The 25398-nt window shown below is 40.6% G+C and overlaps 1 protein-coding gene and 1 pseudogene across 4 annotated transcripts; one reads left to right on the forward strand and one right to left on the reverse strand.

The window, feature by feature from the left end:
* Nucleotides 1–10129: 10129 nt before the first annotated feature.
* Nucleotides 10130–10582, reverse strand: LOC122625733 (annotated as a pseudogene).
* Nucleotides 10583–19307: 8725 nt separating this feature from the next.
* Nucleotides 19308–24600, forward strand: LOC122625722 (sarcolemmal membrane-associated protein-like). 4 transcript variants are annotated; one of them, XM_043805797.1, is made up of 4 exons: nucleotides 19308–19383; nucleotides 20166–21481; nucleotides 22843–23436; nucleotides 23496–24600. In XM_043805797.1, exons 2-4 carry the CDS (start codon nucleotides 20186–20188, stop codon nucleotides 24309–24311), a joined length of 2706 nt encoding a protein of 901 aa, XP_043661732.1. In that variant the 5' UTR covers nucleotides 19308–19383; nucleotides 20166–20185; the 3' UTR covers nucleotides 24312–24600. The 4 variants fall into 4 exon arrangements, with proteins under 4 accessions (XP_043661732.1, XP_043661730.1, XP_043661734.1 ...); XM_043805795.1 differs by having other exon boundaries at nucleotides 19330–19444; XM_043805799.1 differs by having other exon boundaries at nucleotides 19330–19444; nucleotides 23499–24600.
* The last annotated feature ends 798 nt before the right edge of the window (nucleotides 24601–25398 follow it).

Raw genomic sequence — 25398 nt, forward strand, 5'->3', positions numbered from 1 at the left:
TCCATTCGTTCTTTTTAACTTTGCCGCCGATTCTTTTTTCCGGAGAAGCCACTCCTTATATCCCGCATTATTTCAGCATGCTGTATTCCTGTTCTTCCTTCATCTGGGCACACCACCTTCTGTCGATCGATTCTTGCCATCTTCCGATAACATTCGTTGGTGACCCGTACAGTGCCGATATTTCCTATATTTCGACACTATGGAGTGCCGATCGACCGCCTTGTGATCGAGGCGCCCTCTTTCCTGAGCCCTGATGACTATAAACAAAATTTTTGCGGTATGTTTGATTATAAAAGAAAATTGTTCACCTTTGTTATCCTTGTCTTTTTCTTCCCTGCAGCATCATTCTGCATGCTTTGCGGTACCATCCCTCTTCATTCCTCGGAGTATGTGGGTTCCTTGGGCTCGGTAAGTTCATTTCTCATCCGTGCTTACTTGACTCCAGCTTGTATTGGAATACGTTGAGTGTGACTGTGCCTGACGTTAGTTGGGGATGCTAATGTCAGTGCGTGAGAAACAGTATTTCGGCTTGCTCGCTGCATGTTTACTCTCGCCTTGGCCTGACGCTTAAACGGGTGCAGTCCTGGCTGCAACCTTTACTGGTACCTATCGCTTGGCTTGTGACGCGGTGCCCTAGGTACAGCAGTTCTTGCTTGAAGAATTGATATTTGAGGGTTTATCCTTAGGTTCGCGTTCTTCAAACGGCGGAACACTTACCTGAGGTTTCTTTGTGTTTATCTAGTGTGCGACCAATACTGACGCAAAGGCATGTGGCGACATTTCCGGGCCAATCACCTGGTCCAGTGACGCGGTGCCCTAGGTACAGTAGTTCTTGCTTGAAGAATTAAAATTTTTCTGGGTTTATCCTTAGGCTCGCGTTCTTCAAGCGGCGGATTTATTGAATCTTCTCATTTACTAACAATAAGTGTAGCAAATCTTATACTATAACCTAATTAGCAGTCATGTGGACTGTAACAGTAGAAATGGCCCTGACAAATTATGGCTGGGTTGGAATGTCGGTACGTTAAATGTGGGTTCGGTTGGAAACCCGAATCACGACCCTTGCAAGGGGATTTGGGTGGGCAGATATTTTTTCATTGTACGACGCTTGCTTGTCTATTTCATCTTTTACTGCGAGAATGCCGAGGTCCCTGTGAATGTTTTGCTTTCGAATATACCATGGTGCCCCAGTGAGTAAACTGGGAGCCTTACGTCCAGATTGGCTTAAGAGTGGAGGTGTAGAGCAGGACCTTGTAGTCCAGACACAAGAACGATCGGGCGTTTATGATCTAGTGGAGGCTGCTGGCTTTCAAATTTAGGTGAACTTTCTTTAATTCGATATGCCTACGCCATGATAGGCGTCTGTTGAGGTGGATGCCAAGAAACGTTAATTCTTTGACTTGGGGGATCTGCATGCAGGCAGAGTGGAGTGCAATTTTGTCTGTTAAGAGTAAACGTTATGTGCTTGCACTTTTGTGCAAACACCATGAGGTGTTTGGCGAGTTTGGTTGGTGGACCGACTGGTGCGGCTGAGGATTGCAGTTTCGTCAGCGAAGGTGGATGTTGTTAGTCGGTCACTCGTGGGAATATCCGCTGTGTAGAGGGCGTATAGAGTTGAGCCAAGTGCGCTGCCTTGTGGGACTCCAGCTTCGATAGGGTGGTTGTCGGATATGGTTTTATTGCACCTCACTGCGAATGCTCTGTTGTAGAGGTAAGATTCAAGGAGTTGAGTGTACCCAGGCAAGTGAGTTTAAATTTTATGCATAAGTCCTTCGAGCCAGACGCGGTCAGCGACCTGAAGTACTTCTTAGCGGGTCGACGGTTTCAATTGGAGAGCTTAGATTTCGGGTGAGCCCTCCACAAGGGATGCTTTGTACTAGTTGGCGAGAGTTTTCCAATATATTTAGTTGGGCATTTGTGCGTCTTGCTTCAGTGCCCGGTTTAGATTGCGGGTGGCTTCATTAGGACATTGCTTTGAGAATGGCGATCTGCTGTTCAATTCGCAGGCTGGTTTTGAACATCTTAATTTCCACATCCTTCCGTTTTGGTGTTGAGATCCTGGCTGCTGTGACGAGTACCTCTTCCAGAGCGGCGGTAGAGCAGTTAATGTCTGCTTCTATATTTAGCTGAGGAGTTAGATCAATGTGGGAACTCACATACTTTCTGTATTTCATCCAGTTTTTGTTGTGCGACGTCAGCCTATAGGGGTGGTCCGAAATTTCTGTTCGTTGAAGAAGGGTTATCAACAAAGGCGAGTGGTCAGATGAGAGATCCGGTAGGATGGCGTTTGGGATCGCGTGGGATGTTTTTTGTCTCTGCGAAATCAATTAAATCTGTGATCTTTCTGGGGTCTGCAGGCAAATTTTTTGGGCTACCAGGAGAAACGTAGTCCAGTTTATTGCTCACTTTTATAAGTGCATTATAAAGTTGTCTTCCCTTGGGAGTCACGAGGTGTGATCCCCAGTGCGTGTGTTTGACATTGTAGTCTCCTGCAGCTATGAAGTATTCCCCCAGTGTGTTGTAGAAGTCCATGAATTGACCTTCAGAGATAGTAAAGCGAGGTGGGCAATAGACAGCGGCAATGCAAAGGTTGCCGTTTCCTGACTGCACTTTTATGGACGTGGCTTGCAAGTAATTTGTTGCAAACCTTTCGTAAAAGTGGTGTTTGATCCGTTCTCTGATTAAGATGCCTGTTCCACCGTGGGCTTTTCCATCCGGGTAAACTGTGCGGTAGAAGGTGTAGCCTCTTATATGGAAGTTATATCGCCCAGTGAGGTGCGTTTCAACCAGCAGCATGGCGTCGATGTGATTTAAATTTAGGAATTGCGCTATTTCAGGTTTATGCCGTGAAATGCCGTTGGCATTCCACATGGAAATACGTAGTTTATCTATTTATTATTTGGACTATTGTGCTACAAGCAACTGAATCACCATGTTCTGGTTCTGGACAAGGGTTTGCATAGTTGTATTCATAAACGACATGAGTTCCATAATAGTTTGTTGCATGGTGACCAGCATAGCGGACATAGTATTTAGCAGACCTGTCTGGGGTATTTTTTGGGCTATGATACGTGTTTTGCGTATTTTGTTGACGCGTAGCTGTCGCTCGTTTCATGCGACTCTTTAACTCCTTGTGGACCGCACAGCCTCTGTAGTTTGCCGTATGGTTTCATCCACAGTTGCCACATTTTTTCTTTAAGGTGTCTTCTTTGTTTGCGGTGCAGTTTACGGAGTTGTGCCCTAAGTGTGCAGTATGTCTTTGTGACTCCATACTCCTGGCAGTTTGTGCATTGTACAGGGCCGTTCCGTTTGTGTGGTTCTTCCACGGTGATCCTTCGATGCAGTAGTAAGGCTTTGCTATCTGGTTGAAGCTTGACCTTAAAGAGTGGTTGAGGCTTTTTGTTTCTGTTAGTAATGTTGTTATAATTTTTTGCACAGAAGCCTTTGGCTTTAGGGGCGATGTCAGGTTCGATTCCTTTTAATAAAACTTGCAGTCCCTTGCTGCTTTTTAGTTGGTAGGTGTTCTATTTAGTTCTTTTTTGTTTTCTCTAGGTACTTTGACACAGCTCGGAAGTGTTCTTCGGACTTCGTTTGAACTTTGGTTTCGTGGATGTTCCCTTTAATAAGCGGAAGAACATGGAAATTCCCTTCACGTCCCCTACCAGCGCAACAATTTTGTTGACCAGGGCGTTTGAGTTTTTTTCCCTTATATAGGTGAAGGCTTTGGTTTCTTTTGGGTCCCCTGCCCCAACTCTGCTTGGTTGTTCTCCGCCTCTGCTAAGATGGAAAAACGTTTATCATTCTGACTCCTAGTTTGTTCGTTGCTTTTGTTGGAACGGTTGATCTTTGGTTTATTAGCAACCGTGTTTAGTGGACTAAGTTTACGCTCAATCTGGATGTAGCGATCCATACCGCTCTGTATAACCGAGACCGCTTGTTGCTTATCGAAGCTTACGGTTTTTGTTGCAATTGTAATTTGCTCTCCAGTTGTTGGCACCGAATTCGCCATAATGGTAGATGGTTTAGTAGTTGGTGGTGCTTTTGCTGCGACTGGGAGCTCGCTCTCATGCTGTCGACGGTCAGTAGAGCCGGGTTGCTCTTTGATGACTTGCTTACTTCGTCGATATCGCGTGTTGAGAAGTAGGAGAAACAGGCGTTTCTTGGATTTACAGAGCTTCTACGCTCACTTACGTGTGACACTTATTAATTTAAGACAAAAATGCACTTGTCTTAGTCATAACACTAGTTATAGATGTACAATTCTTTGAGGAATGCTTTTTTTTTTTTTTGATTAGTTAGCGTCTTTTCGCACGAGATTTTAAATTTGAGTTCAAATTTGAATTTTAAAGATTCGCAACAAACGGACAGAGCCTGGCAACGCCACTTGGTTTGTTCGATCGGGTTGGCAGCACTATCAGCTGGGCCAACCCCGCGTTCTCCGCGATCGGTTGGTAGCGTTATCAGCTGTTTAGACAGCCGGCCCTACCGCAACCATTGTTTTTATTTTATAATTGGCCGAAAACAAGTGTGGAATTCACGTTTTTCCGCCTGTGATCGTGCAGCAAGCCACGGGGTGCAACTTCAGTACGACTTGGCCCACTCTTCGACTATTTCTGACGTCGCTCGTTAGAAATAGTTAAATTTCGCGCTGCGTTTAAAATCACTTCCGGTTAACTCGACAGATCGATGGTTTCACTGAGGTTTCTTTTGTGTTTGTCGTTTTTAGTCCGCCCCTGTACTTTTATGCAATGTTCATTGCCATCGAGCCGTTCTGCTCGACCATTTCCCCTTACTACGTCATATGATCGAACCTTTTGGCAATGACGACGGCCGACATTATTACTATCTAGGCTTGGATTCATACAGCTTATTATTATTATTTGCTTATTATTCAATTCGCACTTTGCATTTACTTTTACTAGCCCATTGCTTTAACAAAATGTATTTTATAACATTCGGTTTCTTCTATTATGTCCACCGCCATTTCACTCTCTTCACTCTACTCACTCTTTTCTTTTCCTTACATTGATATTATAAATAATATTTTTAGCATTGTGTTACGTACAGTAAGAGAGAACACTATAGTCGAGTTCCCCGACTATCTGATACCCGTTACTCAGCTAGTGGAATTGCGAAGGAGAGTCAACACTGACAAGTTTTGCCGGCTTGTGGGCGTTAGAGTGGGCGTGGCAAAAAGTTTTTTGGCAAATCGATAGAAATTTACAAGTCTAATACAAAACTGAAAAAATATCAAAACATTTTTCAAAAGTGTGGGCGTGGCTGTTTTGGGCGGTTTGTGGGCGTTAGAGTGGGCGTGGCAAAAAGTTTTTTGACAAATCGATAGAATACAAAAATAATACAAAAATTAAAAAATATCAAAACCTTTTTCAAAAGTGTGGGCGTGGCAGTTTTGGGCGGTTTGTGGGCGTTAGAGTGGGCGTGGCAACATGAACAAGCTTGCGCTGCGTCTATGTCCCTGGAGTCTGTATGCATAATTTCAACTTTCTAGCTTTTGTAGTTCCTGAGATCTCGACGTTCATACGGACGGACAAACGGACGGACAGACGGACGGACGGACATGGCCAGATCGACTCGGCTACTGATCCTGATCAAGAATATTTTTTTTTTTTTTAATTCCTTCTATTCCTCTCTTAGGGCTTCTACGAGAGTATGTCGCCGAGATGTCTTCTGCGTAGTCCAAGTCCTCAAGGAGTCTGGTGAGGTTCCACTTAATTCCGCGCTTGGAAGAGCATACTTCGCTCATTAACTGTCGACTACGATGTTGAAGAGGAGTGGTGACAGCGGGCATCCTTGCCGAATTCCGGCGTTCGTCTGGAAAGGTGCCCTAGTTTTTCCATTGTGCAGTACCGCCCGGTTGGCATCGTCATACATCGATTTGATGATGGCGATGAGGTTTGCAGGTACTCCTTTTCTTGCAAGTGCTCGCCAAATTGCTGCTCTTTCAACTGAGTCGAATGCCTTCTTGAAGTCGATAAACAGGAGGTAAAGCGGGGCTCTCCATTCCACAGCTTGCTCGGTTATTATGCGTAGTGTATTTGCCTGGTCTACGCAACTCCTGTGTGGTCTGAAGCCTGCCTGTTCGTCTCGAATTGTTGGCTCAATTTTTTCCTGGAGGCGTTCGTTCAGAAGTGTAGCTAAGATTTTGTAGCTGGTTTTGAGCAGTGTTATCCCTCTCCAGTTGTTGCAGTCACTAAGGTCGCCTTTTTTGGGAAGCTTCCAATGATTCCGCTTTTCCAGGAGTCTGGCACCGTCTCGCCTTCCCATATGCGTGAGAAGTGTGGATGCAATGTTTCAGCCATCAGTTGGGTGTCAACTTGATGCAATTCGGCTGGTATGTTGTTTTCGCCAGCTGCCCTGTTGTGCTTCAGCTTCTTTATTGCATTCACGATTTCTCTTACATTCGGGGGTGCAGAGGGTATCCTGCTACTCCCACTTGGCGGCACAACACTCCTGTAGTCTATGGCCACGTTTGGTGATGTGGTGTGGCTAATTCCCATAAAGTGTTGGCGTCATCTTCGGATTTGTGCGTCATCATTGGATAAGAGGTTACCTTCTAGATCTCTGACTGGTTTGTTCTGTCTGTGATGGGTTCCTGTGATCCGTGAAATCCGGCCGGCTGCTCGTTCTGCGTCTGCCGCAAGTCTATCCAGCTGTACGTCCAGTAGCGAGTGTCTCCATTTCCTGCTAATGCATATGTGGTCGATCTGGTTGCGCGTAATACCACTTGGAGATGTCTAGGAGTATTTGTGGACATCTTAGTGTGGGAATATTGTGCCACCGATGACCAGTTGGAATAGCTGGCAGAGTTCCACTAATTTCTCTCCGTTATCGTTGCGAGTCCCAGTTCCATGCTGGCCCATGACATTTCTTAGTCCGGTGTTGTTGCGGCCAATTTTTGCATTGAAGTCACCCATGAGGATGTTAATGTCACCTTGCCGTAGCTTGTTGAGGGTTGCTGTAAGGGCAGTATAGAAGTCGTCCTTGGTGTCGTCGTTTGCGTCTTCCGTCGGGGCATAGCATTGAGTGATGTTTATGTATCTAGCGCTACATCTGAACCTGGCGGTCATGATTCTATCAGAAATGGGTTCCCAGGAAACCAGTGCCTTCTTTATGTGCCTTCTATAAATTCCCACTCCATATCTGCTGCCGTCACTGTTGCCACTGTGTAGGACTAGATTGCTAACTGATTTTGTTGTTTCCCCACTGCCAGTCCACCTCCATCTCCGCCTCGAACTGTGCTAACCTAGATGGTTCTCTTAAAGTTCTAACGTTCCATTGTCCAATTCGTGTCCGTTTTGAAATGCGTATGGTCGTCATCGAATTTGGAGAGCCGTTTATGTTTAAACTTCTCGTATTAGTTTCAGTAATCGTTGTAAGTTTTTCGACCGATCTGGTGATTGGCCAGATGCGGCTTATCCCAGTGGTGGGGCTGCAACCTGTCGCCATCGGGGAGTGCCGTCTACGGTGTTGTGTTGTTATTCGTAGAAAAGCGAACAGTCTGGTAACGCGATCGCCCTGCTGGGTGTTGTTGCTGTTCGCAGAAAAACACAGGGTGCGCTTGGTACTATGTGGGTGCCCCCGTTTTTCTCCCATGTAGTGAGCAGGGGGGGTGGGGCGGTGTGGCAAGTGGAAGTTGCCGAAAATTGTTGTAATAGGCATTTTTTATGTGGAAGAATACTTTCTAAAAGTTAGAAAAGCATTTTAGAGAGGAAGTTTTGTATGGCCATGCTCTCGTCATGGGTGGGGTTTGCACCCACGACCCCATGGTTAGCAGGTAGTTGCACTATCCACTACACCACGAGGCCTCAAGAATATATATGCTTTATATGGTTCGAAACGCTTCCTTCTGCCTGTTACATACTTTTCAACGAATCTAGTATACCCTTTTACTCTACGAGTAACGGGTATAAAAAGAACGTCAAAACTCTTAAGGCTGACCAGAGCAAACCTCAGCACTGCTATGAGAGTCATCACAGGGCATTGGTTGATAGGCACCCATGCCAGAAGACTAAATGCCCCGTATAATGATTTCTGCCGTAGCTGAAGGGACGAGGAAATGGAAAAAACGGTAGAGCATCTACTATGCCACTGCCCAGCACTGCAAGCGAAAAGACTGTCAACACTGACAGTTTTTGGCGGCTTGTGGGCGTTAGAGTGGGCGTGGCAAAAAGTTTTTTGGCAAATCGATAGAAAAACACTCACGTTATCACAATGGACCTCTAATGGTCTAAGTGCGTCGGATAAAACCGACGGCCGGCAAAACCTAACCTAACCTAGCCTACGTACACCCTTTTTGTAAGATCATAAGACTTTGAAGACTCTCCTACTACCAAACATAACCACAGATTAAGTGAACCGTTTCCGACCATATAAAGTATATATATACTTGATCAGGATCAATAGCCGAGTCGATCTGGCCATGTCCGTCTGTCTGTCCGTATAAACATTGAGATCTCAGGAACTATAAAAGCTAGAAAGTTGAGTTTAAGCATGCACACTCCAGAGACATAGCGACGAGACTCCAGAGACGCAGGGCGAGTTTGTCGATTCATGTTGCCACGCCCACGCTAACGCCCAAAAATCCGCCTAAATCTGCCACGCCCATACTTTAGAAAAATGTTTTAAAATTTTTTCACATTTTTGCTCGTCTTGTAAATTTAACTCTATATACCAAAAATATTTTTGATACGCCCAAAAACGGTCAGTGTTGAAACTTTTCTTCGCACTTTCACTAGTTAACGGGTAATCAGATAGTCGGGGAACTCGACTATAGCGTTCTCTCTTGTTTTTTATGTGGATATCAACAAACACAAAATAACAGCAGTGACTTCCCCAAACAAGTGCACAATTCAAGTAATCTGAGAGTCGGATAGTGAAGCGTGCCACCGAAAACTTTCATACAAACATACATATACATACACTGACGAGCAAAACTGTAACACGAGTTGCATATTATGGATCCGCCACCGTGCTTCACGGTTTGCTTCACGTTACTTGGTGACTGGACTGTGGGATCTCTAGTCCAATACCAAGAGCGTCCATCTGACTCGAAACGATTAATTTTGGTTTCATCTGACCATATAACCTGAAAAACCAAATTTTTGTGATTGTTTTAACTTATTGGTATTGGACTAGAGATCCCACAGTCCAGTCACCAAGTAACGTGAAGCAAACCGTGAAGCACGGTGGCGGATCTATAATGGTTTGGGGCTGTATACACAAAAACGGAGTTGGTCCCTTGGTGTTAATTGAAGGTATAATGCGGAAGGAACATTACTTAAACATTTTCAAACAAAATCTTCCAAAAGTAATTCAAAATATGGGTATTGCTGCTAAAAAATGCATATTTCAGCAAGACAAGGATCCCAAACACACATCGATTTTGGTCAACAATTGGATGGAAAAGCAAAATTTTCAATCGCTAAAGTGGCCACCGCAATCTCCTGATATGTATCCCATAGAAAATTTGTGGAGCCATGTAAAATCCCAACTGGCAAAATATGCAGGCCCTCCAAGTAGAATGATGGAGCTGTGGGAAAGAACGAAGGACCTCTGGTACGCTATTCGTCCTGAAATGGTGCTACGGTATACCCAAAGTATGCCAAATCGCATAACGGAGCTAAAAAAATAAAAAGGGCTGTGGACTCATTATTAAAATAATTTAAAAAAAATTTTCGTTTAATATATCACCCCAGTGCAAAACTGTAACATTTGACTTCTTTTACATTTTGCTTCGGCATATTTATTCCAGATTATCAAATCGCTTCATATTTTCACAAGCGATAGTCAAATATAGTAGCAACAAAACAAGACTAAGATTATTATCGTACATAAAATAGGAGAGAAGATACTGACCGTTGAAGTTAGAATATGCAACTCGTGTTACAGTTTTGCTCGTCAGTGTATGTATGTCTAGATAGACGACCTTTACTTAGTGTATATATTATCTACATATTATTATATTATATTATATACATATATATATATTTTTTTTGTTTGTGTATATTACGTTACTGTTCAGTGTACAAATTATTGGTGCACGAATGTATGCGTATGTATAATTCCATCAGTATATATAGCAACACCCAGGTTCCAACGCGTCGAGATCTCATCGCTCCGGATTGAAGTGGTGTAAGTTTGACGTATATACGATTAGTAAATATACGTATATACGTATACGTATGCTGCCGGGACCACTCATAGCAGCCAGCACATTGACCAGTGCAAACATCCCAGATATAATGCCGAATCCCAAGCCGGAGACATAGGCCAGGATGTGCTTGTTGTCCGTCACTCTCGTGCCCTCCACCACGGCATGTAATCCCTACTCCGTGCTGCGCAGGATCCGGTAGATGATGTAGCGGAAGCCCTCCTGGAAGCACACCGAGAAGACCACGCCGAAAGCCATGAATTCCTTCTGCGGAATTAAGGTATACCACAGGGAAGAGATCAGCAGCGAAAGCAGCCAGAAGAATGCTGCCGCAATCAGCATGATGATCCGCACAGGGTCATTGGCGATGGTAAAGACGAACAAGGCGAAGGGCAGTCCGAAGGCGATAATACGAGGGTCGTTTGATAAGTCCGTGACTTTTTGTATTTGCCGCGCACCTGCTCTAAATACAACACTGCTCCTGTCAGCAGTTATCGATTAACAGCTGACTGTAAAATTTTGAGAAAGCTGCGTTTTTTGGTTTGCGTTTTATAGGCATTGAAAGCAGACGATCTCGTGAATTTTTTTGTCCATCAGGACAATGCACGGGTGCACACGTGTGTAGTCAGCATGGCAAAATTTCATAAATTGGGCTACGAACTGCTACCCCATCTAGCATATTCTCCACTGTTCCCGTGTTTTTTCACATTTTTGTATATATGCATATATTCTCGTGCCAATTTTGTTTTTATACGTATATTTTTGTAATAATGATAACCGAAGGGTGTCCGGTATAAAAGCAAATGATTTATTGTTAGCCTCTTCCAGGCAATATATTTCATTTATAGACATTTAATGCTCAATGTTCAATATTGTTTAAATAAAAATAACTTTGCAGCGGCGAGTATCCGCCTTGTTTTTGATATGCAAAGACAAGAGCCCTCAGAGCGACGTTTGTAGTCGTGAATAGTTAACAATTTTTGTTGACGTGCGCACCGTTGTCCAGTGATAAATTCGATACCGCTAAAAACAAGTATAACAACAATTAATTGTCATAATCTTTGTAAGGTAGCCATTAATTTTTCTGTATTACACATGGCACTAGCAAGCAATTTATTAATCAATAAAGTTATGCTCTTAATTTAACTACAAAAAAATGAGTGGGTAAACATTTCCAAAAGCGGTGCTGACCCGAGAAGTGGAGTAGGTCAAAAACGATGACGCACAACCTTGACAAATGGGGATCGTATTGAGCGGCCCGCGACGATCCATCAGGCATGCGGACGCATGAAGGGGAGGGGATGTGGCTAACACATTGCCCGATCGTTTTATTATCAAGCTACAGCTTAGCTTGTGGGGCAGTGAGGACTGCTGACTGACGAGCGGTACGAACTTTTACTGGCACTTTTAATATTTATTCTCGTTATACCAAGATCCCACGACCCAAAATCAACGAGCTTACGCTGGCAAACTGGTGCCTGGTGAACATCGGATGTCCCTCCCTCGGCCTTAGTCCTTATCCAGGACACGGGCACTAATACGCAGGCGCAACAATTGTCTTCGGTCTTCGCGAATGCTTTGATTATGTTCGGCCTTCATGAATTTTTGGATTATCCTCGGTCTTCACGAATCCTTGATGAACGAGTGTGTGGAGTTTGGAGGAAAATAATACGTCCGCTGGAGTTGAGTTGGAAATTCGGAATGATCTTTATATTTCTTCCATTGCTCTTTACAACTTGGTTTGTTTCATTAATTATTTTACTAATAAGCTGTTCGGCCGAAAAGTGAAATTGGAGCGGATGCGATTCTGTGTTTCAAAAGGTTTTGGGTGGCCCCGATGTTTGTATGGATTCAGCGTTTTAAGTGCTAGCCGATACAGCGTATCGAGTGTTAGTTGATATTAACACTCAGCGCTTCAAGTAAGCGACACAAAGTATTTCTGGATGCCCTCTAGACTTCTGTCTGACGAGGGGGTTTCTGCGGGGAACCGCCGAGGGTGAATGCTGAAGCGCTAGCTCGCGCATGGGTTACGAATGTGAGCGACTTAATTGCAGAACGCTAAGCCAGAAGTGCAGGCGCTCTTCTTCATGAGTTCCAAAAAGAGAGAAAGAGAGTAAGCGAGTAAGTAGATGCTCATGCAGCCACTTTGCATAGATAACGAAAGACGCATACAGCTGAGATGACCGAGACGATTGGTACATGGTCACAGCATTAAAATGTATTTTCATTTTAATTTAAGGTATTAAAAAAGATTATAAAACGCCAGTTACTATTAAAAACTGCTGCACGTCATGCAGCAAATACATGCAATACCATAAGGATGTGGTGGATTTCCATTAATTAGCCGACAACTAGGCTTTCGTAAGGGTATGTCGATATCTAAGTGTCTAGCACTATTAGTGTTGTGTATGTGTGCATATTAGAAACGACGCGTTCTGCTTTAGGGTGAGACAACAACTGACTTTTTTATTTTGCTTTGCTGATCAGGAATGATTTTTGGTATACTAGGGTTAGTGTTGTATATCGTAGATATTAAGAGGATAAGTAGAGTAATTTCAACAGAGTGGTGAGATGTATATTTGAATTAACATATATAACACATCTCTCCCCTTAATTTAATGGCATTTTTTTGTTAGTATGGCGCTTCCTGAAGTTCGTGGTCTGATAGCGGTTGACTTCTTGGCGTGTCCGAGAGCTTCTACGAATCGGAATACCTGAACGGCGAGGCTGAGGATTCTTCTGAACGTTGGGCTGTGACTCTTCAGAAACTCGGCTTGGCTGAACATCCTGTGACGGTTCGGATATCGGATCTTCTTGTTGTGTAGCCGCTGACTGAGCTTCCAGCTGAGTTGTGGGCTGATTTGGGAGATCAGGTGCCCACCAATATGTAGTGTTTTCTTCCTTAGAATCCTTGATGGCATCTGGACCAAATCTTGGCTTGATTTGATTGATGTGACGCTTGATGACACCTGTTTTGGTACGAAGGATGAATAGCATATGTCCTACAGGCCGGTCGATGACAGCTTCTATCCACTTTTCCCCTCTTGCGTAGTTTCGAGCAAATACTTTCTGGCTTGGAAAATACTTCGTAGATGCTAGTGGCTTACTATCAGATTTCTTCTCTAATAGTTGGCTTAAAATAGTGCGAACTGGGCGACCGTGTAGAAGTTCTGCTGGAGATTTACCTTCTGCATTTGGTGTAAAACGATACGAACTTAAATATTTCGTAACGGCTGCTCTGACAGATAACCCATCTCTGATATTTTTGCCCACTGCTGTTTTGAATGATTGTACGAATCGCTCAGCAAGACCATTTGATGCTGGATGAAATGGTGCAGTGGTGATGTGGTTTATTCCAAAGTTCTTGCAAAATACCTTGAAACTTTCTGCTGTTAGCTGGGGACCATTATCGCTAACTAAGGTTTTCGGATAACCTTCGATGGCAAATATTGTTGTGAGTGCTGAAATAGTATTTTCTGTTGTGGTGGACGACATTTGCGTTATAAATGGGAACTGAGAGTAAGCGTCAACGCAAATTAACCACATTGAATTAAAAATCGGACCCGCAAAGTCGATATGTATTCTTTCCCAGGCGGATGTAGTGTTTGGCCAGCTAAAAAACTCTTTTGCAGGAGCTGGATTAGCCACTTTGCAGATGTTACAATCTTTTGCTAATTGGTTGATATCCTCGTCGATCCCTGGCCACCACACATGTTGACGTGCTAGTTGTTTCATACGTACGATTCCCCAATGACCATCGTGTAGGAAATTAAGAATCGTTTTACGTAGCTTGCTTGGAATAATAACTCGGTTTACTTCAGAATGAAGGCAAAGAAGGCTGCTGTTGAACGTGAGGGCAAATCTTCGGTTAAAATATGGCATTAATTCTCTTTCTACCTGTTCAGGCCAGCCATTGTAAACGTATTTATAAACTTCCTTTAGAATATAATCGTGTTCAATGTTTCGCTTGACTACATCGACATTTATCGGGCAAGATACTTCGACTATGTTATAGCATGCCTCCTCCTGATCAAATTTATCATCAGAGTTGACTGGAAGACGTGAGAGTGCGTCTGCATTTCCATGTGCGGTTGTCGAACGATATTTTATATCGTACTGATAGGCCATCAGAATTATAGCCCAGCGCTGGAGTCGGTTTGAAGTCATCGTTGGTAGATGCTTGCTTGGTGAAAATATCGTAACTAAAGGCTTATGATCAGTGATTAGGATAAATTTTCTACCGTATAGATACTGATGAAACTTTTGTACTCCAAATATAATAGAAAGTGCTTCCTTTTCTATTTGGCTGTACCTGACTTGGTGCACATCTAGAGTTTTAGATGCAAAAGCGATTGGCTTTTCTCTGTTACCCGGATGCAGGTGTGACAACACGACTCCTATACCGAATGAAGAAGCGTCGGTAGCTAAAACGAGCGGAAGGTCCTCGTTAAAATGTACTAGCTCTGTAGCGTTTAAAATATGTGTTTTAAGTGCTGTGAATGCCCGTTGCTGGTCTGTTCCAAACTTGAATAGTGTGTTTTTTCTGCGCAGCTGATTCAGCGGAGCTGCTACTTGTGAATAATTTGGGATAAAATTGCAATAATAGTTTACTTTACCCATAAACGCATCTAACTGTTGTAGATTAGTGGGCGGCTTCAATTCCTTGACAGCTTCTAGTCCTGAGGTATCCGGAAGGATGCCCTTACTGCTCACTCTTCTCCCCAAATATTCGATTTCTTCTTTGAGGAAGAAACATTTTTCTTTCTTACATTTTATACCATTCTCTTGTAGAATACCTAAAATTCTTTCAAGGCGAGCAAGGTGTTGCTCAGTCGTAGGCGCTGAGATAATTATGTCGTCGAGGTAATTCCCACAACCTTCTATGCCATTTAGAAGTTGCTCGAGATGCCGTTGGAATATAGCTGGAGCGCTGGCTATTCCATACGGTAAACGTTGGTACTGGAAAAGTCCTAACGGCGTGTTGACAACCATAATTTTCTTCGTTGCATCATCTAGTTCCATTTGTAGGTATGCATCCTTCAGATCGATTTTGGAAAAATGTTTTCCATGGCGAATGGCATGAAATAGAGTTTCTCGCGTTGGCAATGGGTATTGCTCGATGTCCAATTGGGAATTGACACCTTGTTTAAAGTCGCCACAAATACGTAGTGCTCCACCCGGCTTGGGTGCTAGTACTATCGGAGATGCCCAATTGCTGAATTTAATGGGTTTCCAAATACCTGCATTTGTGAGACGCTGCGCTTCCTCTTTAAATTTGTCCATTTGTGCAAACGGAATCTGTCGGCTTTTGTAGAATTTTGGAACCGAATTTGGCTTTAAGTATATGCTTGCCTTAAAGTTTTTTATAGTTCCGATAGCAGGTTCAAATACTTCCTTATATTTGGTGCAAAGGTCAGTCATTTGAGACAGCTGTGCTTCGCTTACATTTGAAATTTGCTGAATTTCGAAATTGAATGTTTTGAACAAATCCAAACCAAAAAGATTGTTTGAATTTTCCACGTTTGCCACGATGATCGTTACGTTTGCTGATTTGTTGCCACACTTTGCCTCAGTGTGCAGTTCACCCAAAACTGGAATTTCGCTTTGGCCAAACGCATGCAAAATACGAATACATTTTGCTAATTTAGGGCTGCCAACTTGGCGGTATGTTTGCAAATTCATCACCGACACAGTTGCACCTGAATCCATTTGAAACGGAACGATTGTATTTAGAATTTGAACATCAATCATGGTTTTATTGATTTCAAACCTAGCTAATTTTTCCACAGTGTATACCGTTTGGATAGTATCGGTGTTTTTGTTTTGGTTCTTTTTGTCACTATTTTCCATCTTCATTTTGCACTGTTTTGACATGCATACAACAGCTATGTGTCCCTTTCTTCCACATGTATGGCAAATGGCATCACGAAATTTACATTTTTCGCGCATGTGTGAGTTTCCACAGCCGGAGCAAGATTTGAGCGCGATCTTGCCTCCTTTTCCATCCCCACTGTTACGGTGTTTGTGATTGTTTTTGTGTACGTAAACTGCGTTCATGTCTACTGATTTCTTGTCACTTTCCTTGATAACAGCTACTGTTTTCATTGTTGCCTCGTATGTTTCGGCAATAGAAATTACATCTTCTAGCGATGGCTGAAGCTTTTGCAAAGCTGCTGTGCGAATTGCGTCGTATGGCGTATGCACTATTATTTGATCGCGGATCATCTCATTTACAAAGTTTAATGTACACCCTTCTGATTGGCATACAAATTGGCATTCGCGAGCTATGCCACGTAGATCAGCTACCCACTCCTTGTGTGTTTGTGAGTCCCGCATTTGCCGTTTGAAAAATTCATAACGAGCAGCGACAACATGCCGTTTTTGCTTGAAGTGCTCCGTTAACTTTTCGGTGATTTGTACATATGTGTGTGTGTTCGGATTTTCACTCCCGAATAGATTTTTCACTAGTTCGAAAACATGTCTACCTACCCAAGAAAGAAAATAGGCTTTTTTCTTCTCTTCGGCTAGAACTGAGTACGCTTTAAAATGTTGCGTTAGCTGTTGTAAATACGTCTCCCAATTTTGGCTATCCTTACTAAAACTTGGGAACGGCGGACACACAACGATTTGTTCTCCTGCTACGGGAAAGTTACGTTCCCGTTCAAGAAATGCTTGCATCCATTGTTGTTGCTGCTGAAGTAATTGTTGCTGTTGAGCCAACAACTCTTGTAAATTACTTTGATTCTCCATTGTTTTTTCGTTCGATCTCTTGCAATAGACTACCGACACGAATTTCTGTTTTTTTTTTACTCGTCGCCAATAATTGTTGTGTATGTGTGCATATTAGAAACGACGCGTTCTGCTTTAGGGTGAGACAACAACTGACTTTTTTATTTTGCTTTGCTGATCAGGAATGATTTTTGGTATACTAGGGTTAGTGTTGTATATCGTAGATATTAAGAGGATAAGTAGAGTAATTTCAACAGAGTGGTGAGATGTATATTTGAATTAACATATATAACAATTAGACCATCAGATAACTTCTGCCCTGTCGACAAAAAGTAATCTATCAGCAATAATTGGAATCCACGCCGTAACTGACGAACTAAAAAGATATAGAATATGATCTAGAGTACTCAGATACGTATTAAACTTTTTAAGCATCACTAAAATAAGTATACGAGTGTACAGCAAGTACTCAGAGAGCCAACCGTTATACAACGGGATTCTCTTTCAGCGATCATTTTCCGCATAGCAATAAAAAGTGTCAAACGATCGCAGTCTGCAATAATGTCAACATAAACGCACTTTTTAAGGAACATTGCAACTTGGTGCAGATACTCTGGAGCGAAATTTACATATCTGTAAAAAAGTGCGAGGCAGTTTTAAAATCAATTCCTATACCCTCTTATCTGAATTGATAGCATAACATTTTTTAGTTAGACAATCACAAAAAGATACAGAAAGAAAATCCACATAGACTCACAAGCAGTACAAATATTGAAGAGGCCTAACATTATAAAATGGTAAGCGAAACAGAGGTACAACTGCGATATCAGGTATCTTCAGAGTATCTTCAAACAAGAGAGAACGCTATAGTCGAGTTCCCCGACTATCTGAAACCCGTTACTCAGCTAGTGGATGTGCGAAGGAGAGTCTTTAGCACTGACAGTTTTTGGCGGTTTGTGGGCGTTAGAGTGGGCGTGGCTAAAAGTTTTTTGGCAAATCGATAGAAATTTACAAGACTAATCCGTCTGTCCGTCTGTCCGTATGAACGTCGAGATCTCAGGAACTACAAAAGCTAGAAAGTTGAAACTAAGCATACAGACTCAAGGGACATAGACGCAGCGCAAGTTTGTCGATTCATGTTGCCACGCCCACTTTAACGCCCACAAACCGCCCAAAACTGCCACGCCCACACTTTTGAAAAATGTTTTGATATTTTTTCATTTTTGTGTTAGTCTTGTAAATTTCTAACGATTTGCTAAAAAACTTTTTGCCACGCCCACTCTAACGCTTACAAACCGCCCAAAGCTGCCACGCCCACACTTTTGAAAAATGTTTTGGTATTTTTTCATTTTTGTATTAGTCTTGTCAATTTCTATCGATTTGCCAAATAACTTTTTGCCACGCCCACTCTAGCGCCCTCAAAACGCCAAAAACTGTCAGTGCTGTAGACTCCTTCGCACTTTCACTAGATGAGTAACGGGTATCAGATAGTCGGGAAACTCGACTATAGCGTTTTCTCTTGTTTTTTATATTTTCCCTTCGTTCACTATGATTTCCAAAGCGATACCGAGTAAAAGTGCACGTGTTAAAATGAACATAAAATCCAATTACACTGATAAAAAAAAACGGGATTGCAAGTGCAAACTCTACGACCAAATTATTAAAACAAGAGGAAACTTTTCAAACTTGTCTTCTCACCTTAAGAATAAGCACTATGATATTTTCGCAAAATGTGTAGTCTGTGATGCACAAAGCCGAATGACAGACACACAAATAACACAACAAGTCTTCCTAAAATCACTTAATTCGAAGTACTGGTAGCCATAATATATGAAATTTATATAAACACAACTTATTATTATCTGTATTAGAATAGAATATCCATGAATTTAAATAAGAAAAAAAAATGAAGTTAATAGAAACTTTTATATTCTTATTGTTGGGAAACAAAATTGTATTTGAAAAAAATTATCAAATATATCGATATTTTTTTGATTTGATAAGCAGGGCGTGTTTTTAGTTATGTATACATAAGAAATAAGCAAAAAAAAAATTCAATTTTTTCAAACCGCGAAGGTAGACGACCCCCTTAATGAAACAGGTGTAATGCATATACCTATCAGACATGTGATTATAACACCACATTTTCTATAAACATTTTAAACTGGTAAATCTAATTGATTCTCTGATAATTTTAAAATATTATTTATTTGCTTCTACTGGAAATGAAAAGAAACAATTTTTTCGTTGTAGGTCAACTGGTAATCTGGTATATGAAGATAAATATCTTTAAAAATGTTCTGTAGAATAAAAACCGTTTGCTCTTCTTATCACCGTTCCGTTTTCGTCGCCAATTGATTGTCGCTATTTTAACGAATATTTTTCAAGTATTAACATAAAATTTACCGCCGAACTGGGTAATTTTCAGAAAACGATTGTTGAATGTATCAAAATAATACATATGACTGTGATAGAAGGGAAATGTAAGTTGGAACAATTAAATCAGGAAAACTCTAAGGTTTTGGCATCGGAAGTAGTTTAAAGGTAAAAACGTTGCGCAATCTCTAAATACCATATATTTACTGCGAATTTGATGTTCTTGGTCGTAAGCGGTCCTCCCTGTAATAGTTTTTTTTTTTTCATAAAAACAGTTTAAATGCTCCAAATATTTTAAAATGTCGTTCGACTCCAGAGGGTTCTTAAAAGTCTTGTCCTGTTTAATTTGTCTTGGATATTCAGGACAACCTTAATTTTGAATTCATAAAAATTCTATAACTAATTGTTTGTAACTGCTTTACGTCAAGCTGAGAACAACTAAAGGCATAGTCCTCTTTTTCTTGTAATTGGAGCATAAGATTTGTTGTTGAAAGTATTTACATATACATATATATTTTTTCGACCTCTTACTTCCTGTGTACATTTCAGTAGATAAGTATGAATGTATATTTAATATGGTTTCCCATTTCCGCGTTCTGCTAAAATTTAATATTTTGTTAAGACTAAGGAAGACGTCTTATATGCCATTGTATTACTGCTGATTTAGACAAAAATAAATTACATCTAACGGTATGCTATCTCAGCTTCTAACATTTTTGATTAGGAACATACAATTTTTATAGTTACATTTTATTAAAGTAGGCCTTTAAAATTTAGTTTTTTGGGCAATGTTCCAAAATTCTTGATTCAAGTCAAATTTTTTCAAATAGTAACTACTCGGATATTACTAATAGCTTGTTAATACGCTTTTGTTCTCGTATAATCGAAGGTTGATTTGGATGTATAGTAATGGTCTTGGTGTGCAATGAGTGGTTAAAAAACAATGTAGATGAAGACCAGACTCCAAGCCCTGCCCAGACATCAGCATCAGGATCAGTCGGATCAACAGCATTAAACAGAACAATCACAGCCGACACGGCCACAGAAATACCTCAGACGACGTATTTATCCGGAGAAGGACTAGAACCGAATGTAAAGCAAAAGAAATCGCATTACGCTTTAAATATGGAAACTGACAAAAAAGTGGAACATGACCAATTCTTTCATATAATGGAAATAAGCGAACTTCATATGGCTGATAGTAATAACGATACTTCAATTGAGAACCAGGAAAATAACAATATGGAAGTATGTGATTCCAACACAGGATGTATTGACCGACGTACGGCTGAAGTTTCCCAGCATGCTATAAATATGGCCATGAACTCTGTGCTCAATGCAAATAACACCGGGGTTGGAGTTCGAGTAACTACTGCCTGCAGTCTATTCAGCCCACTAGGGGTACTAAACAATAGTGCTTTACAAAGGGAGGTGGCAACGGAATGCGGGACTTTACAGGTCGCTTCCGTGCCCACAACTTCTACCGTAGATCTAGACATAGGATCGGAAACTGTCCCAACGGCATGTATGGGTGCTGCAAAAATCGTACTACATTGCGAATCTAAGTCGCATAAGTTTGAGACAAGATCTATATTTTTGCAGCCGAACCAGGATTGCAAGGTAGGTCGCCTTATAGCTAAAAGCAAGGCAGGTGAGGGAAACGCTATATTTGACTGCAAAGTATTGTCAAGAAACCATGCGATTCTGTGGTATACTCCAGACGGTAAGTTCTGGGTCAAGGACACAAAATCTAGCAACGGTACCTTTATAAACGACAACAAGTTGGGCAGTGATCCAGCGGAACTACATTATGGCGATATCGTCAAATTCGGCGTTGAGGTAATTGAGAACTCACGTCAGGAGGTGCACGGCTGTATCCTAGCCCGTGTCGCTCTGTTTCTACCCAATGGGCAAGAGGCCATTTCGGTTGGGGCAGAGCAAATGCTGTTGACCGTGACTAACCGAATCAGCTTTGATGAAGTGCAGCGCCTTAACGCGTTCCTCCAAGAGGCGGCACAAAGAGAAAAGTCTCTGAAAGCTAAGTTAAGCAGCTTACAAGGCGTCCTTGATACTACCAGAAAGAATTCTGCAATGTGTTGGCAAAGCATGATTACTGAAGACCAATTGCTGCACAAAATAAATCTTCTGGAAAAGAAACTACAAATGATGGAAAAGAACATACCAGAAAATGCACTTCGAAACGAGGTAGGTAAATCTGTTGAGCAGATCGCTAATAGAGCGACTAAAAAATTAATACAAATTTTTGATCCAACCTAATTTTGTTGTAGCCTTTGGTATTTTTAATTCATTTCATTTAATATACGCTTGATCAGGATAATTATCCATGACGGTCTGCCCATTTCCGTTCGTCTGTCTATATGACAGCTGTGAGCCCGGGAAATATAGATTAAGCATGCAGATTATAGTAGAGCCTACGCTACGCAGGCTTTTTTCAGAACGTAGCCACGCCCAAAAACCGCACAATACTTTCCCGCCCCACTTTTAAAAAATATTTAGTTTTTTTGTCATTTTGTTATGTGTCTTGGCAATTTTTTTAGAGGTATGCTAAAAACATATTGAATATTAAATCAGACTAATATACTTCACCGAAGGCTGCACCTTACATTAAAAATTTTAGGTAATTTAATAAAAATGGGTAAAAAAAACCTAATAAAACAGAAAAATGAAAAAATGATACGGCGCCGATTGACCAATAGGTCTTTTGTCATATTAGTAAAAGTTATGCTTGTATGTATGTACAGACCTTTATATCATCTTTATTTTAAATTAACGATTTCAATTTGAAATAAAGGCTACAAGTATTTAAATCAGTTAATTGATGATTATTAATAATTAAATCAAGTATTAAAATCAGTTGATTATTATTTTTATCTATTTTTTAAAACTGAAAAAAAAGAATTGACCAAAATAACCAGGGACGGCCCTGGTTGGGACCATTAAAGTCAGTTAAATAATTTGTTATACATATGTATTTGTAATCATCACAATATTGTTAGAACATTCGCTAAGACGTGTTTTCTTTAAAAATCACTGAAATGTCAAACAATAAAATGAAATAAGGTTAAGATTTAATTTGTTTATAACACGAAAAAAAAGTTTTATATTTTGAACGGAGTATCGTATTAGGATAATAGAGGCATTGTTTGATGCACATTTCAAGATACAATAAAAAACTCTTAATTAGAATGATCAAAATTTTTTCGATTCAGATATAAATGGTTCTAGTCGGACTGTCGTAGCATTTGCTTCTCTGTGTACATCAAAATTAGATAACCTTTACTTATTCGTTGCTTTTGAATCTGACTATTAATTTGAAAGCTTAAGCAATTATCTAGGTGGTCCGCCACTAGGTTAACTCGTGTTAGTCGCTCCTATGCTTTCACATCTTAATCTCTACACATCTTATGATCTACAGCGATGGTCCATACTATTTCAGAGTGTTGTTCCTTTGAATCTTCATAATTTAGAAAGTTGATCTAAAAACTTGTTTAATGAATTCTGGAAAAATAGTTTTTTTTTAATATTTCTATTTTTGTTTTTAATAGATTGTAAAACTGCTTGAAGACAAAACAACGTATCAGTTAACTGCTAAAGAGGCCCTGCGCAAGGTCTATCAGGAACGCTGCGATGCTATGCAAATGCTCTCTAAGATGGAGATGGCCTACGCCACTTCTGAAAACGAGTGTGGCATACTTCGCGCTCAAGTTATAACACTAAAGGAAACACTGAATGGCTTTAATTCCCGGTTAGAGGAACTTCAGCAGGAGTACATGGAATTCAAGAAGGAGTCAGTACGCCAAGAACAAGAGTCTGAAGAACAAAAATCTCGCAGTTTGGAGTTGCTAAATATGAAGTTATCGACTCAAGAGCGCGAGCTAAAGGAGCTTCGTGTACAGGCGTCGCGAGTCCATCAAGTTATATCCGAGCATGATACTGAAAAGTTTAAGGAACAAATTGTCTTAAAACACCTAAATACAATAAATTCTGACGATGATCATGACCATGATCATGCTGTAGGTGGGGCGCAAAATGAAAAAGATTATAAGGAAAGTTTAGACGACGATATTTTGTCTGTGTCACAAGATAAAGATGTGTTAGACATTGATCAGCAGACAGTAGATTCTGTATCGCAAGAAAAGGTAATGTTTATAGCAGTCATATTGGTATTATATATTAACATATTACTATTTAATTCTAGAAGGTAAAACTATGTAATCCCGATTTACAGCCGGTCAGTTTTAAATCGAGCGTTTTAAAATTGCTAAAGAACTCTGATCTTGGTAAGGGCGAAGAAGGCTCTTCAGTTCTTAAAGCTATTTTTAATTGTGACGATGAAGGCTTTGAATGCAAAGTTAAGGAGGATATGGAAAAGGCTTTAGTTACAAAAGAGTTCGTTAGCAGAAATACATCTGAAATCGTGCATCACTTTAATAACTATTCTCCAAGCCCTCAAATTTTAGAAGATTCGACTACCGAGATTTCATCAGCCCTTCATTTGGAAAGTAAGGAAAATCTTAATATTCCAAATGCATTATCGACTGAGCAGACTATTGATATGCTACAAGATGAATGCTATACTTACAAGAAAAAAACGGCCCATTTAACAAGTGAAATACACTTTCTGCAAACGCAGATCGAGCTATTAAAGAAGAAGCTTGAGAAAGACGTAGCTCATAATTTTAAAACAAGTTTGCAGAATCTCAGTGAGGAAAGTAGTTTGCCGCGTGAGACTTTAAACCTAATTGATAATCGAGATAGCCCAGAAGATGTTTGGAACCAGGATATAGAAACCATTAATAACCCCAAAGTAGAAAAGGAAGAAGAACTAATTGTTTACAAGGAACTTCTTGAACATTCGGAGCTTAAAAACATGCAGCTTCGTAAAGAGATCTCGGAGCTGCACTCTAAGCAAAAACACAACCCGTTTATTAAACAAGGGTTACTAAGCCGCTTTTTACCTCTTGGCTGTATTGCTATCGGTCTGCTCTTATATTTTCTTTCCAATCGAATTTAAGCGCCATCCTTATAGCTAATGAGGAAAACTAGCATATTTAAAGCTTTTCCTTTAAACTATTATTGTACACTGGAACGGCAGCATACTCAGTTAATGCTTGCGTTATCCTCAAGCTTAATTACATTTTTATTTTCCTTTGTTTCAAAATCACTTCAAGCTCAAAATTAAAGTAATAATATTGAAATAATAAACCAGAGATAAAATTATTATCCAAAGTAATTTACTGCTTTAAGCACAAAATTTACTACAATAAAGCGCTGCGTATAACGTGCCGTCTTGATTTCAACAATTATCATGCTGAAAGGGTACATTAGCATTACAATTTACTATTTTGTTTTTTATATATGTTTGTAAACCAGTTTTCGAAGTCGACTAAAAGGAAAATTGGAATATAAAAAGAGCCCTTTTTTTAATAACATTGAAAACAAAAAAATCAGTAGTCGTATAACCAATTTGAAACGTGCAGATATGTCACGTAAGTTTTTACAAATTTTACAATTAAGGAATTTCGCAACAACAACGGAAAATGGCTTTTATTCGGGAAGGGAACACTCAACATCTCCCGATTCGTACCAAAACACCAATTTTATTTCGCCAAATTGAAACGAAAACCATCAAGGAAAAAGGATGTGTTCTGATCCAAAAAAGGACATAGAAAATGAAATTCGGTAGGTAACGATTGTCACAAACAATGAATTGTATAATTGGGTGTACCACATAGTAGATACACTCAATTAAATGGTGAATTTCAGCAGCCGACCCTTCACTACCAAATAAAACATAAATCATGGAAGTCTGGAAAAGGCTCTATTTCTGTGTAAAAGACACCATATTAGTCGGTCGCTCCGACATAACCACTGTAGTTAATACCCCTTCTTAGCTCTTTTCCTTATATATAAATACTGAATATTTCCTTTGTTCTAAAAATATTTCAATGCATCACTTAACGAGCGAAACACGTCGCATCACGTCGTGAGCAAACTTTCGATATCTGATAGTTAATTATATTAAAAATCGTGCAATAAGTGGTGAAATATTTGAATAACGATGTTGTGCATAGTGAACACATAGCTCCTAGTTTTCGTAA

The sequence above is a fragment of the Drosophila teissieri genome, unplaced genomic scaffold, assembly GCF_016746235.2.
Source record: "Drosophila teissieri strain GT53w unplaced genomic scaffold, Prin_Dtei_1.1 Segkk5_quiver_pilon_scaf, whole genome shotgun sequence".
Classification (NCBI taxonomy): Eukaryota; Metazoa; Arthropoda; class Insecta; order Diptera; family Drosophilidae; genus Drosophila; species Drosophila teissieri.